Source organism: Otolemur garnettii, unplaced genomic scaffold, assembly GCF_000181295.1.
Source record: "Otolemur garnettii isolate 467f Iridium unplaced genomic scaffold, OtoGar3 scaffold00127, whole genome shotgun sequence".
NCBI classification, from domain to species: Eukaryota; Metazoa; Chordata; class Mammalia; order Primates; family Galagidae; genus Otolemur; species Otolemur garnettii.
The window spans coordinates 3,914,662-3,929,373 of record NW_003852522.1 but is presented as its reverse complement, the minus strand read 5'-3'; the positions used below and the strand labels follow the sequence as shown (position 1 = coordinate 3,929,373).

The 14,712-nt window shown below is 46.6% G+C and overlaps 2 protein-coding genes across 2 annotated transcripts in view; both read right to left on the bottom strand.

Annotated features, from left to right (window-relative positions):
- The window catches only part of DNMT1 (DNA methyltransferase 1), a 21,277-nt gene extending 8,494 nt beyond the window's left edge, over window positions 1-12,783 (bottom strand). The window contains exons 1-17 of the mRNA XM_012810212.2: window positions 12,728-12,783; window positions 12,231-12,276; window positions 12,062-12,142; window positions 11,878-11,987; window positions 11,092-11,210; window positions 10,726-10,818; window positions 10,057-10,208; window positions 9,736-9,923; window positions 9,459-9,642; window positions 7,985-8,082; window positions 7,616-7,763; window positions 6,275-6,390; window positions 5,886-6,090; window positions 5,671-5,804; window positions 3,853-4,026; window positions 2,081-2,302; window positions 1,066-1,258 (exon numbers count right to left, since the gene is read on the bottom strand). Of these exons, the coding sequence (XP_012665666.1) occupies window positions 1,066-1,258; window positions 2,081-2,302; window positions 3,853-4,026; window positions 5,671-5,804; window positions 5,886-6,090; window positions 6,275-6,390; window positions 7,616-7,763; window positions 7,985-8,082; window positions 9,459-9,642; window positions 9,736-9,923; window positions 10,057-10,208; window positions 10,726-10,818; window positions 11,092-11,210; window positions 11,878-11,987; window positions 12,062-12,142; window positions 12,231-12,263 (2,250 nt within the window). The 5' untranslated portion in view covers window positions 12,264-12,276; window positions 12,728-12,783. The remainder of the gene's footprint in view (window positions 1-1,065; window positions 1,259-2,080; window positions 2,303-3,852; window positions 4,027-5,670; window positions 5,805-5,885; window positions 6,091-6,274; window positions 6,391-7,615; window positions 7,764-7,984; window positions 8,083-9,458; window positions 9,643-9,735; window positions 9,924-10,056; window positions 10,209-10,725; window positions 10,819-11,091; window positions 11,211-11,877; window positions 11,988-12,061; window positions 12,143-12,230; window positions 12,277-12,727) is intronic.
- A 1,001-nt stretch (window positions 12,784-13,784) lies between these two features.
- The window catches only part of LOC105887807 (DNA (cytosine-5)-methyltransferase 1-like), a 37,599-nt gene continuing 36,671 nt past the window's right edge, over window positions 13,785-14,712 (bottom strand). The window contains exon 13 of the mRNA XM_012810138.2: window positions 13,785-13,833. Within this exon, the coding sequence (XP_012665592.2) occupies window positions 13,785-13,833 (49 nt within the window). The remainder of the gene's footprint in view (window positions 13,834-14,712) is intronic.

The window sequence follows — 14,712 nt, the reverse complement described above, 5'->3', positions numbered from 1 at the left end:
AAAAAAAAAAAAAAAGTCATTAGCTTGAACAGATTTCTGAATCTTCTACGTAACCAGGGCCACCTGCATGTTTGTATGGATCTGGCTGAAGCACAGGTGCATCTCCCAAGGGCAAGAGCCCCTTTCCAATTCACACCAATGCACTGGTCAGGTTAGACTGAGGGCTGCCTGAAAGTCCTCAAAGTTTAGCTGTGCTACAACACTAGAATGTTACATTCTGGGTGGCGTATGTGGCTCAGTGAGTAGGGCGCCGGCCCCATATACCGAGGGTGGCAGGTTGGAACTCAGCCCCAGCCAAACTACAACAACAAAAAAATTACCTGGGCATTGTGGTGAGTGCCTATAGTCCCCACTACTCGGGAGGCTGAGGCAAGAGAATTGCCTAATCCCAGGAGGTTGCTGTGAGTTGTGATGTATGCCATGGCACTCTACCATGGGTGGCAAAATGAGATGGTCTCTAAAAAAATAATGCTACGTTTCACATCATATTTTTTAAAGACTAGGAACATTAAACTCCAGAACTTGAATGTCAGAGATCTATTCTATGAACTACTGCAATGACTCTGTTACCAGGGAATGGGCTCAGGTTATCCATCTGCTTCCTATAAAAAGCCCAAACCTGGCTCAGTGCCTGTAGCTCAGTGGCTAGCAGGTTCAAACCTGGCCCAGGGCCTACCAAACAACAACAAAAAAAGCCAGGCATTGTGGTGGGCACCTGTAGTCCCAGCTACTTGGGAGGCTGAAGTAAGAGAATTGTTTAAGGTGAAAGCTATATTAGTTTGATGTAAGCACTCCAAATTATATTTAAAAATCAACACATTGTACCCCATATATGCATAAATGTATTCATGATCTATGTGTATATGACTTAAGAAAAAAAAAAAATTGCTTAAGCCCAGGAGTTTGAGGTTGCTGTGAGCTACCAAGGGCGACATAGTGAGACTGTCTAAAATGCAGCCCAAACCCTATTGCTATGACTCCTTATGGGACCCAGCTTTCAGCCACACTGCCCTTTGGCCAATTTAGCCTGGAAGCTTCTCCCTGTAGCGAGCCCCAAGGCACTACCTCCAGAAAATAGAAGCGGTCTGGCCCGCCCGTCGAGTAGTCCTGAACACACTGGGGCAGGTCTTCCCCGTACTCCACGGCACAGCGGCCCTGCACCGCTTTGAAGTCTACCACAGCCTCCTCGTCACTCCAGTACAGCAGGTTGATGTCTGCATGGTAGCTCGCCGGGGTGGACTTGTGAGTGTTCTCGGGCCTGGAAGTGGAAAAGGCCTCGTTAGGAACAGTCTTTTGCTAGGAGCTTACGCTGAATTAAATGGCATCACATTCCTAGGGGTACTTAGGAATCCTTCAGTAAAAGGGTCTAACCTCGCCAAGCCGGTTAAGACAGCTTGACTGGTCTCTCCCCACTAGCTAGCCCCCTGGCCCCACACAACTCCTAGAAGCCTTTTAGAGTTTCCTTTTCCCACCTATACCAGCTGCACATCTTTTTTCCTTTCATGTTATTATAACTGACTACTTCACAAAGACTTTAGGAAATCTCTGACCTACACTAGCTAAGAAGTAAGGCAAATGCATACCTCATTGCATAGCTTAGTTGCAGGTTAGCTCCTAACCACTACCAGTTACTAGGATTCCAAGAAAAGAAAATGGAGTCAAGCCAAGAGCTTGGGAAAAATATAGAGAGGGAAAACACCAGAAACAGATGGAGGGCCTGGTACAAGCTGGGAGGGTCCCATAGGGACAATAGGACAAAACCCAGATAAAACAATCATAAATAGATCTTTGCAGGTTCTCTGGGGCTTGCCTAAGACAGAGCCCCAAATACTCCACCCCTGCTTGGCACTCTGGACTTTTGCTTAAGTATTTCTTCTGGATGAAGAGCTCTGTAGCTCTAAAGTAAGGACCTAAAAGCTTAGGGACATAAAATATAACCGTAATTGTTAGTACCCACCAGATAATCACAAAACACTTGGAAAAGCAGCTATCCCTACACCTAACTGCTAAAATACAACTGTGGGTGCTATGTGACAGCTCCATTTCAGAGACTTCTAGAAGAGTCTGAGCCTTTGCCAACCTGTAGAACTTGTTGAGCCTGATCTTGATGTCGGCCTCATTGGGCTTGCCATTGCTCTTCTTAGGACAGAAGATCTCCTTTATCCGGCCTATTCGGTAGGGCTCAGGGGCATCCAAGTTGCTACCTTTGATATAGTCAGAATACTTCCGGTAGTGTTCAGGATACAGGTCTTCATCCACAGGCTCCTTCCGTGGGCGTTTCACAGGACTGGAGAGCTTGATGCTGCAGAGAACAACCATTTGGCAAACTGAATGTTTATTTTTAAGACAGTCTCACTGTGTTGCCTTTGTTAGAGTGCTGTGGTGACACAGCTCACAGCAACATCAAACTCTTGGGCTTAAACGATTCTCTTGCCTTAGCCTCCCAAGTAGGTGGGACTACAGGCACCTACCACAATGCCTGGCTATTGTTTTTGTTGGTGGTGTAGTTGTCACTACTGTTTGGCAGGCCCAACCAAGTTTGAACCAGCCAACCTCAGTGTTTGTGGTCAGTGCCCTAACTGCTAAGCTATGGGCACCGAGCCTGAACATTAAATCTTACAGTGGTTAATTCAGCATGCTGACTAGTGACTATTCACATTTAAAGTTGGACCCCTTTTAAGCTACTGCAGCAAGTACCCTTAAGGAAAGATCTACATCGAGGTTAAATCCCAGCCGCCTTGCTCTCCTGACCAGCCCCAGAGTCTGACAGGCTACAAAGGCACTTCATGCTTACAAACCTGCTTTCCCTTCCATGCCAAGGACAACCAGGATCCAGGAGGTAGAAGTAACATGCTCAAATACATCAAGGCCAGAGACACCTCATCTCCCTGTGCTCCACCAGTCACAGTAACTAAACTATAGGTGAGGAATGGTTCCATACTGGGACACTAAGAGAATTGCAAGCTGCAAAAACTGAACTAGGTTTGGAAAATGTTGGTTGTATTCCAATCATGAATGTGTTCTTAGAATGAGCACAGAATGGATCGAGTGTGGAAATGATCTGTAGCTTTTTCTTTTCAAGAAGGGCCTCAGTCCTCTGACACATGAGTCATCTAATGTGAGTTTTTATTTATTTATTTAGTTTTAAGAGACAGAGTCTCACTTTATCGCCCTTGGCAGAATGCCATGGTGTCACAGCTCACAGCAACCTCCAATTCCTGGGCTTAGGCGATTCTCTTGCCTCAGCCTCCTGAGTAGCTGGGACCACAGGCACCTGCCACAATGCCCACTATTTTTTGTTGCAGTTTGGCTGGGGCCGGGTTTGAACCCACCACCATCGGTATATGGGGCTGGCATCCTACTCGCTGAGCTACAGGCACTGCTTATGAGTTACTTCTTGGTAAACAGAAATGATATTGCTAAACTTTAAGCCAGGCACTGTGCAAAGCACTTTTAACTCTTAGAGCCTTCCTTAGCAGGTGACATGCCACTCTTCCCACCTCAAAGACAGGGTCTGGGGGGCCTTATCTGGCCCAAAGCCTTAAGGTTAGCTGACCACAGGTGCTTTCTGCCAGTGACTTCTGACTGCTTATAGACTCAGAGGAATTACCTGAGGAATTACTTCTGACTTCTTATAGACTCAGAGGAATTACCTCTCAGAGGAATTTCTCTCTGCAAGGGAATTACCGCCACTCTATTGGGATAGCTGGATGCTATCTGTCTATCACAGTTATTACTGTAATGGCTTGGGCAGCAGCTGGCACTGAGGGGTTGGGGTAGGAGTGTCTGTGTGCACAAGGACATAACAAAGCACTTTGGCCCCAGCCCTACTTAGACAAAGGAGCCACTCACTTGAATGTGAAGGCCTCAGGTAGCAGGTACACACCATCGCCCACCCGATATTGAATGCCGTTCTTAGTGGCTGAATAGTAGAGGACCCGGCCATCCAGGTCATCAAGTTGCTCCAAGACCCTGGGGATTTCTTTTTGCCTCATTTCAGCCAGACGGGCACAGCTTGCACAGAACCTGAAGGTATGAAAGACAGAAAAATGAGGCCTTAAGGCTGCTGGCTTAATCCATAGAGTCTGGAAATCAAGAAGTTAAGACATTTACACACTCAAAGGAACTGGCTAGGCTGTACTTTATGTTCAAATTTTGAAGACACTTAATTGAAACACAAAATTACAAGCCAATCCCATCAATGCAAAAATCCTAAGACATTAGTGAATAGAATGTAGAATATAGTTAAGAACACAGTGAGTAGTTCAGTGAGGAGCACAGAACAGCCGAGGCAGCTCACGCTGTGCTTTCTACAAAAGCACTCAAGGAAGTTCAACATTATTGATTAATAATCCCTTAAAGGAGAATTGAAGACTGCCTTAAAAAATAAAGATGGAAAAAATTAACAAAAATAGAGATTGAGCCAAAGTCAGCATCAGGCTTATGGGAGAAGCACATCAGCACCTAAGGGAGCCTCCTTACCTCTTCTTTGCCACCCCTTGTTGTGCTCTAGAGGTACTGGCAGTCACTTTTAGTAGAAGCAAGTGAAGTGCAGAGGTTTAAAAAAAAGGCACTAGGTGTTTAAGGAAAAAAGGCCTCCCTTAAAGCAGTTACCTCCCAGTTAGAATAAAGTAAAAGATTTTTCAAGAGAAAATACCTCAGAAATGAAAGTATGTAAGGCCTGTGGCCTACACACTGAAGGACACCACAAAGTCTTTTTTTGTTGTTGTTGAGATAGAGCCTCAAGCTGTCCCCCTGGGTAGAGTGCCGTGGCATTACAGCTCACAGCAACCTCCAACTCCTGGGCTCAAGCGAGTCTCCTGCCTCCGCCTCCCAAGTAGCTGGGACCACAGGCGCCCGCCACAACGCCCGGCTATTTTTTGGTTGCAGCCGTCATTGTTGTTTTGGCAGGTCCGGGCTGGGGATTCGAACCCGCCACCTTAGGTGTAGGTGGCTGGCGCCTTAGCCGGTTGAGCTATAGGCGCCGAGCCACCACAAAGTCTTAAAACCAAAAGACGAGCCAGATAAGGAGGCTCAAACCTATAATCCTAGCACTTTGGGAGACTGAGGCAGAGGAAGATCACTTGAGGCCAAGTGTTTAAGACCACTCTTGGCCAAGGACCACCCTGTAGCAAGAGGCTACAGTGAGTTATGATTGTGCCACTGCACTCCACCCTGGGTAAGAGAGCAAGGCCCTATGTCTTAAAAAAAAAAAAAAAGTAACTCCTGATCACCTATACACTTAAAGCAATACCATACAGTCAGACTAGTCTTTGGTGAGCAAGGAACACGTGGTGGGGAAGGTGACACACTTAATCAGACTGGAAGCACACAGAAGGCAAGAGTGACCTGTGTAGAAAGTGTGCCAGGGGGCGGCACCTGTGGCTCAAGGAATAGGGCGCCAGCCCCATATACCAAGGGTGGCAGGTTCAAACCCAGCCCCAGCCAAACTGAAACAAAAAAATAGCTGGGTGTTGTGGCAGGTGCCTGCAGTCCCAGCTACTTGGGAGGCTGAAGCAAGACAATTGCCTAAAGCCCAAGAGCTGGAGGCTGCTGTGAGCTGTGATGCCACAGCATTCTACTGAGGCCAACAAAGTGAGACTGTCTCTTAAAAAAAAAAAAAACGTGTACCAAGACAAGGAGAACCCCAAGCCCAGCCCCAGTACTCACTTGTACTTGTTATCCTCTGTTGGCTGGATTTGCGGAGGTGACTCAAATCTCGCATAATCTTGGTCATACCACAACTGGTAGAAATAGGTCTTCCCATCGTCCTCTGGCAGCAGGGACTCAGGATCCATGCCTCCCTATGGGAATAAAGACAGCTATCAGCCATGGCCCTGCATTCACAGTAAAGCAGGAGTCCATAACGGGCACCGGGAACTCACCTCCATGGCCCAGTTTTCAGAGGGAGCTTTATAAATGACCTTCACTTTGCTATAAATGTACGAGAGCTGCATGTCCTCACATTCATCTACCAAGAACAGTTCCAGAGGGTCCGAGGTGGCCCCAAGGACGGTATCTGTCCCGGCACAGAACCAATGGGCATGAAACATCTGCCCGTTGCTGCTGTCCTCCCACAGAGCTGTGACCCTGGATTGGAAGATGGGCATAGGAAGAAAGTTTTAATGTGATTAGTACACACATGACTGAGTCTACTTAGGTAGATTTTGTCTTTTCTGGTTTTAGCTGCCGTTACTATTCTGGCAAAACAAGCATCTCCTACTCATTTGTGAGAAATTGTGTGTGGAAGTCAGGGAAAGGGGAAGATACAGACCTCGCTAGATACAGCGGTTTGGAGGAATCATCTGGAATAACAGAGACACAGTCTCCTACTTCCAAGGTTTCCGCATCAATGCAGACTTTCTTATAGTAACTCTTCTTCCCATCAGTCTGAAAATCAGTTTAATTTCAGGTAAGGATCATTGTGAAGGTCCTCACTAGGTTTGTTCTCTGCTACTTTACATAAGCACACGCTATACAATAATCTCATTTAAAAGCCATGAGAGCTCATTAAAAACCCTAGCTACTAAAGAGCATCCACCTTCTATAGCCAATGCTGCACCAAAGAGCATTTGAGACTCTCCAACCTCAGCCCTGTGCCTCAGTGTCAGCTACCACCCAGGGTCCACAATTTGATTTTAACACCACATTCCAGAATCCGACCCTCAGCCCTCTCTGGCTGGGCAGCCCCTGCTCTATCTACCCTCATCACAGGAGCCTCCTCCCTTTTTTCCAGTGAGGTCAGCTGACTGACTCCTCAGGGTAGGTCTTGCCCAGGGCTTCATATGGCTGGTTCCCATCTCACCTTCTGTCCTGGCTCAGGTGTCACCTCCTCAAAGCCTCACGGCCCTGAGGCCCTTTTCAACGCTCCATGATACCAGAGCACCTAGGTACATACTACACCTAACATACATGTGTCTGTCCTCCCAAAGGGGCCCAGCACAGCACCACCCCTAGGTGGTTGGCCTCACATTTGTTGAGCAAGTGCTGAATATGGGCAGGCACGGTGGCTCACATCTGTAACCCCAGCACTCTGGGAAGGTGAAGTGGAAGGATCCCTTGGGCTCAGAATTTGAATACCAATCTGAGCAAGAGCAAGATCCCATCTCTACTAAAGAAAAAAAAAAAAAAGAATCAGCTAGGCATTGTGGTGGGTGCCTGTAGTCCCAGCTACTTGGGAGGCTGAGGCAGGAGGATTGCTTGAGCCCAGAAGTTTAAGGTTGTTGTGAGCTATGGCACCATAGCACTCTAGCCTGGGGCAAAACAGTATAACTCTTTAAAAAATAAAAAAAAAAAACCAGAACTAAATATCTTGAATTCACAGACGTCAGGAAGGTGACACTAAAAGGACATCCACCCTCCACATTACGGTAAAGGAAATGACCCTCACCTAGGCTGATGACCACAGAATTGCTAGTGCCCTGAAAAGACCTATTCCCAGGCCAGAGGAGGCAGTTATGGCAACCTCTTATCTAGTCCTGCTCTTCTCATGGGCCAAATGAGCAGGTTTCTTGGCAGCAGGGGTAAGGCTGCCCAAGTGGCTGGTTGCAAAGACAGGAGATGACCAACTTGTCAAGAGTGTGGCAGTGACCTGACAGGCTTTCTCCAAGGTTACCTTCACAGCTTCTCCGATCCAGGAGATCCGATTCTTGTTCTGTTTCTTTTTCTTCCCCTGGTGCATTTTTTTGGGTGACGGCATCTCTGGGATATTATCATCAACTTCCTCATCATCATCTGCCTCCTTCATGGCCATGTTGGGACACCTGTGAAGTCTGGTTTTAACAAAGGACCCCAAACCATCTTTCTAAGTAAAACTTTGGTCAAGTCAGAAGAAGAGGCCTGGGGATAACACTGAATCCTGCCTGCTCTGCACATTTCCACCCAGCTGTCCCACACAAAAGGGACAGGTAGGTCTCTGCCACGACATGTTTGCCATCAGCTAGCATTGTCCTCTGTCCCAAGAATGAGAGTCTGCCCAACCTACCTCCTCTCCTGGCAAGCCTGCTTGCTTCGTCCACTACCACCAAATTTAGTCATGTCCTTACAGGCTTTACACTTTCCACATTCAGGCTGTTGACAAACCTAAAAAGCATTAAAAAGGTGAATCAGGCCAACCATAGTGGTTCACATCTGCGATCCTATCACTTAGGGAGGCCAAGGTAGGAGGATCACTTGAGGCCGGGAGTTCACAACCAGCCTGGGCAACATAGTGAGACCCTGTCTCTACAAAAAAAATTTTAGATCAGCTGGGTATAGTGTTGCACGCCTGTAGTCCCAGCTATGTGAGAGGCTGCTGGAGCTGGAGGATCACTTGAGCCCAGGTGTGTGAGGCTGCAGAGAGCTATGATGACTCCACTGCATTCTAGCCTGGGTGACAGAGCAAGAACCTGTCTCAAAAAAATAAAAAAAAATTTTTTTTTAAGAGTTACAAATATTGGACACAAATGTGCTAAATGATAAAACAAGGCCAGATATGGTGGTTCACGCCTGTAATTCTAACACTCTGGGAGCCTGAGGTGGGTAGATCACTTGAGCTGGAGACCAGCCTGAGCAAGAGTAAGACCCCGTCTCTAAAAATTCCTGGGTGCTGTGAAGGGCACTTGTAGTCCCGGCTACTTGGGAGGCTGAGACAAGGGGATTGCCTCTGCCCAAAAGTTTGAAGTTATTGTGAGATATCATACCACAGCACTGTACCCAGGGCACAGAGTGAAACTGTCTCCCCCCACCCCAAAAATTTAAACTTAAAAAATGAGAAAAAAAAACCAACACAAGAATAGTGAGGACATGCAAGGTCCTGTTAAAAGAGCAGAAGACAAAAAGGGAAGGCAAGGCCCAAAGCCTATGTGAAGAGTGGCCACCAGGTAGGCCTCTGAAGGCAGGTGCAGTTTTTTTACATTTAAGTTATCATTCCAAAGAAAGTCAAATAGATACCAAAATATACCTGATCTACGGGTCCTGGAAAATCAAATAGATACCAAAATATACCTGATCTTTGGGCAATTCCTCAAAGAGAGGTAAATATGGATTTTAAAATTCACAAGAAAAAAAAGGCCTTCTAAAGCCTCAAATCTAAGTTGGACAAGGTACTCACCTTCCCAAGAGGTCTGGAGAGAGGAAAGCCCCTGGGAAGACTTCCTCTTCCTCAGATGGGGCCAAGCCTTTGTGGGATGGCCGTTCCCCAGTGCTCACACTGGGGCTTTCAGTCACAATGAGACGTGGGCAGGACAAGCCCATGGAGGAAGCCAGACTTTCTGGTTAGGGACAGTGGCATTAACAGCAAAACTTCCGAGCACACCTCCCTTGACTTCTGTCCTGTCAGTGTTTTTCCCACGAGTCACGCAGGGGTCCCCCCTCAGACTACTTTCTCACAACTTCCGTTTTAGGGGTCACATGTGAGCAATGAGAGTGTCAAGCCACAAAGAAAGGAGTTTCTCAGACATGACCCAGGGCAAGGTTACCTCACAGACACCACAGCGCCGACGTTTAAAGGCATTCTCCTTGTCTTCTCTGTCATCCTTTTCAATTTGTTCTGAGAAGAAAGTGTCAAAGATCTGGTAGACCAGCTTGGTTGTGGTGGCTTTCGTGGGTCCTTTGTCCTTCTCCTTGGTAGAATGCTTGATAGTCTGACGGCTCTTGGCACGCCTGAGAGAAAGGTTTCAGCGTTTTAGCCAACTAGGGAAGAGACATGTTCTGCCTCCCAGTCTCAGGTCTTCAGTCTTCTTGCTGTACCCTTACCTCTGTCCCAGAGTGACCCCAGCCAGCTTGATCAGGGCCCTCATGCAGGGGCTCAGGAAGATGGGTGGCTCATCACTGTCTCCGGCTTCATCGTAACTCTCCACTTGCCCCACCACAAACTGTGCGTGTCGAAGGAGGGAATCCTCCGTGAAACGATTCAAGTTGAGTACAGAAGGAGGAACAGTCGTCTGGAAAAAGACCATCAGAGGTTTCTTCACGCTTAAGCAAAACTGTCCTAACTGAGCTAAGGAATAGTTTCTGCTGATTTTGGATGAGTTTAGGGGGTGACCCGCCAGGTTAGGAAGAACCTCAATCTCTTACCTCGATCTTATTGATCAGATCTTCATAGGTTGAGTGAGGATTGCTCTGTAGCAACTCAACCACGATCTTACTAATGTAGATCTTCTCCTGCATCAGACCAAATATCGGTGCATACTCTGGGCTGGGATCCATCAGAATGTATTCAGCAAATGCTGGAGTAAACAGGCAATGTTTTAAAAAGAAGTTTGACTCTTAGGGCACCTATGGGGGCTACAGGGAAGGGATGAACCTATCAAGTTTACTGATTAGACCAAAAGTCATTCCACACCCAAATGTCAAAAACAGAAAGCACAATGCATCATAGCTGCCCCATTTTTATTTCTTACTTATACATGTGTATATTAGGTTTCCACTTTTGCCTTCACATAATTAAAAAGGCTAAATTCATAGCTGCCTCATTCTTAAGTGTCTTATCTGAACCAGCTAGAAAATGGATTGGGCTTTCATTGACTTTTCTCTGGTTTTTGGAGTTCAGTCTGGGTTTGAGTAAGAATAAGACCTGCTTGTACAATTGAAGGGTCAGTTCCAGGGCCAGGGGTAACTAACACAAGAAACCATCTCAACTGAACCCACTAGGTTCCCACTTGGTCACGTGGCATTCTGTAAGACTTCCCATGAGAGCCCAACCAAGCCTCAAGAAGGACAGACTACAACTGGCCACACACTTACAAGTGCTGAAACCGATGAGAGCCTTTTCACCTCCATCAAAGCCAGTAAGCCACCACTCATTTATAGGGCCAAGATTTTTGCCATTAACACCACCTTGAGGGGAAAAAGTAGAAACAGTTTCCCTCCCAAAACCAGACTAAGGAACCACGACCCACATCCCAAACCAGGAGGGCTAAGCGGCACTGTGACTGCCCAGCTCAGTGGGCATCTCATCTGCCAGGCCAGGAAGATCTTGGAGTCATCACAGTGACTTTGTCTACAGCCATCCAAGCACAGTCTCAAGCTGGCAGTAACTCTGGCTGAATATTGCTCTGTAATAAGTTATGTTTATTTAGAGAACATCTATCCCAAACATAATCCACTTACCTTCAAGAGAGGGGTCATCATCATAGATTGGTTTTGCTGAACCAGAAAAAGAGAGCTCGATATTCTTCTCAATCAGGCCGGTGTCAATAGGACATAGATGACCGTGCTTACAGTATACACTGGACAGGAAACAACACAAGGGCTGACATGAGCCTCAGCAAAAGCACAGGTACCCCAGGCCTCCCCTCAAAGAGGCACCAGGGTCACTGCCATGACCTGCCTCACCCCTGCCCTACCCTACCTACTGACTGCACCCCTCATGCCCCTGAACTCACTGTTCCTCCACCTGGGGTGCTCAGCCCCTAGCTACCCTGTGGCCTGTTCTTTTATGCCACTGAGTTCTCTGCTCAAATCACTGTCCCTCCCTTTCTATACAGAACTTCTTCCTGCCCATGCTAAATGTCACCAGGCCTATAAATTCTGCCATATTGTGACTGACAAGCATCTTATCTCTACAAATGGAGACACCCAAGCTGCTACATCCACTATATCTAGTTCAGTGTCCAGCAGAGAGCTGGCCTTCATATGAACATGTCTGGCCTTCACAATGTGTATAGACCAGAGCCTCAGATAGTTTTTTTTTTTTTTTGGCAGGAGTAGGATTTGAACCATCAGGTAGTTTCAATAAAATTTAAAAAGCCCCCCTACCACTATACCAGCATGAAGTGTTACTAGCGTAAGTAATGTTGCAGATTAGGCTCAAACATCACCAGAATGTTAAGAATGTAGGTGTCTTCAGACAAGTACTTTCATTGCTAAGCAAACACGGGAAAGCGCATCAGTTACCTGAAACATGTCAGTTTGTGCTGGGGAAGAGCCTCGTAACTCTCAAAGCCAGATTCATTGGCATCGAAGATGGACAGTTTCTCATTTGTCAACATCTGCAGCTCATCCACCTGAGGGACACTGGACCATTAAAACATGCCAGGAAAGATGGCAGATAAAAGGCCGAGAAGAGCTGGGAACATACCGCATCAGGGGGATGCTGCCCATACTTGAGGTCCGGGTCGTCCAGGTACTGTCCACACTGGAGGCACTTGGGAGGGTGGGTCTGTGGGTACATGGACAGTGCTTAGGGAAGCAGCTCCAAGCAGCAGCCCTGGCAGCACCACCTGCTTTATTCCCACACAGACGTTTACCTTGGAGCTCACAGCTGTTTTGGTTCGAGCCATTTTTCTCTCAGTTCTGGGAACAGAGCATAAAAGCACAAGACCATTTGTTTAGCCATTCTGCAATGTATCAAAATCGCCCCATCAGATTTACACCCAATGCACCTGGCACAGGTTAAGTGTCTGCTGCTGCAGTGAGGACCAGGCGCTAGGTCACATGTGGGTTGTTTTATTTTGCTTCTATTTATATGGTGACACAAGTGAGTCTGTACCAGGAGGGAATCCTGCCTAATACAATGGAACTGGATCATGGATCATCTTGGTCCATGTGCTCACTAACCCAATTCAATACAAAGCTAAGGTTGCTTTAAGCAACCTACTAAAAACTCCTTTCTCATTTCATTCTAGAACAATCATTTAAATATTATAATCTGCTTAGTATAAAGACAGACACAGGCAGTCTCTCTGAACTTACTCTGGTTCAGGGGACTGCCTGACTAAAAATAAAGACAGAAATAAATTCTCACGTTTCTCTGGGTGTCGTTTTGCGTCTCTTCTCTTCCTATATGGGGAAAACACAACAGAAGTGTAAAAAAGGGTCATGCATGGATTGTGCTTCAGAGTTAAGGATATTATACATGCTGACTATCACAAAACTTGGTCATGGGTAGGGAGGAAGGAAGTGAGAGAACCAGTAGGTGAGACCTGACTAATCCCAGTATCTAAAATCTTATTTTCAAAAGTCTTATGACTAAAGATTTCCTTAAAAGATTCATAGAAGAAACAAAATTTTTAAAATCTTAGCTTTTTTGTATAAGTGGTACCTCAAGGTAAGAAAATAATTGAGGGGTGTATCGTGAAATTTTGTCCCCTCTCCCCCTAAACTCATTAAAATCCTAACCCCCAATGTGAGTATTTGGACATAGGGCCTTAAGGGGGTAACTAAGGTCAGATGAAGTCCTAAGGGTAGGGTCCTGATGTCCTTATTAAAAGACACCAGATGGCTCGGTGCCTGTGGCTCAAAAATGGCTAAGGCGCCAGCCATATACACCTAAGGTGGTGGATTCAAAACCAGCCCAGGCCCACCAAAACAACAATGATGGCTGCAACCAAAAATAGCCAGGCATTGTGGCAGGCGCCTGTGGTCCCAGCTACTTGGGAGGCGGAGGCAGGAGACTTGCTTGAACCCAGGAGTTGGAGGTTGCTGTGAGCTTGTCAGCTGTGATGCCACAGCACTCTACCCAGGGGGACAGCCTGAGGCTCTGTCTCAAAAAAAGAGACACCAGAGCCTACCCTTTTCACATGCAAACACAGAGGGAAGGCCATGTGAGGACATGGGGAGAAGGCAGCTATGTGCAAGCCAGAGAGGCTTCACCAGCAAATAACCAGGCTGGCACCTTGATCTTGGACTTTTAACCTCGAAAACTGTCAGAAAATAAAGGTCTATTCATCTAAGCCACCCAGTCTGATATTTTCTTAAGGCAGCCAAGACACTAATCCAATATCTCTAGAATTATTCTGGGTAAACAAAGGAATGATAAAACTAGACTATTGCCACTTTACAACTCCTAGTAAATAATGAATTTAGGCAATATTAAAAACAGAAGGTGGGTAGTCACAGCTACTCAGGAAGCTGAGGCAAGAGAATCGCTTAAGCCTGAGCTGGAGGTTGCTATGAGCTGTGATACCATGGCACTTTACCGAGGGCAACATAGTGAGCTCAGGCAATCCACCCACTTTGGCCTCTGAAGAGTGCTAGGATTACAAGCATGAGCCACCACAAAGAGTTTAGGGTTTTAAGCAGCTATGTTTTGGGGTAAGTTGTTAAAAAACAAGAGAGAACTAGTAATAAAACAAATGGTAAGGGCTGGGCACAGTGGCTCACACCTGTAATCCCAGCACTTGGGAGGCCAAGGCAGGTGGATTGCCTGAGCTCACAGGTTCCAGACCAGCCTGAGCAAGAGCGAGACCCCATCTCTAAAAATAGCCAGGTGTTGTGGTGGGTGCCTGTAGTCCCAGCTACTTAGAGGCTGAGGCAAGAGAATCACTTAAGCCCAAGAGTTCAAGGTTGCTATGAGCTATAACACCACAGCACTCTACCCAGGGCAACAAAGTGAAACTGTCTCAAACAAACACACAAAATACCACTGTATAGACCTTGTTTTCATCCTGATTCACACAGACTAAAGCCATAACAGACAGTCAGGGAAATCCAAACAGACTCATGTTTGATGTTACCGTGTATGTATTATCATGGTGGTGTGATTGTGTTTATAATAAGAGCCCTTTCCTCTTATATTTCTGTGTTAAATACTTTAGCAATGTGTCTAAAATCTGTTCAGTGTCCCCGCAGGAGTGAGGGTGAGGGGAGAACGACTAGGATCTGGCTGAAACATGCTTAGCCTTGAGCTGATAAATGTTAAGACTGATGTGGTCAGCTCGGCGCCTGTGGCTCAAGCGGCTAAGGCGCCAGCCACATACACCTAAGGTGGCGGGTTCGAATCCCCAGCCC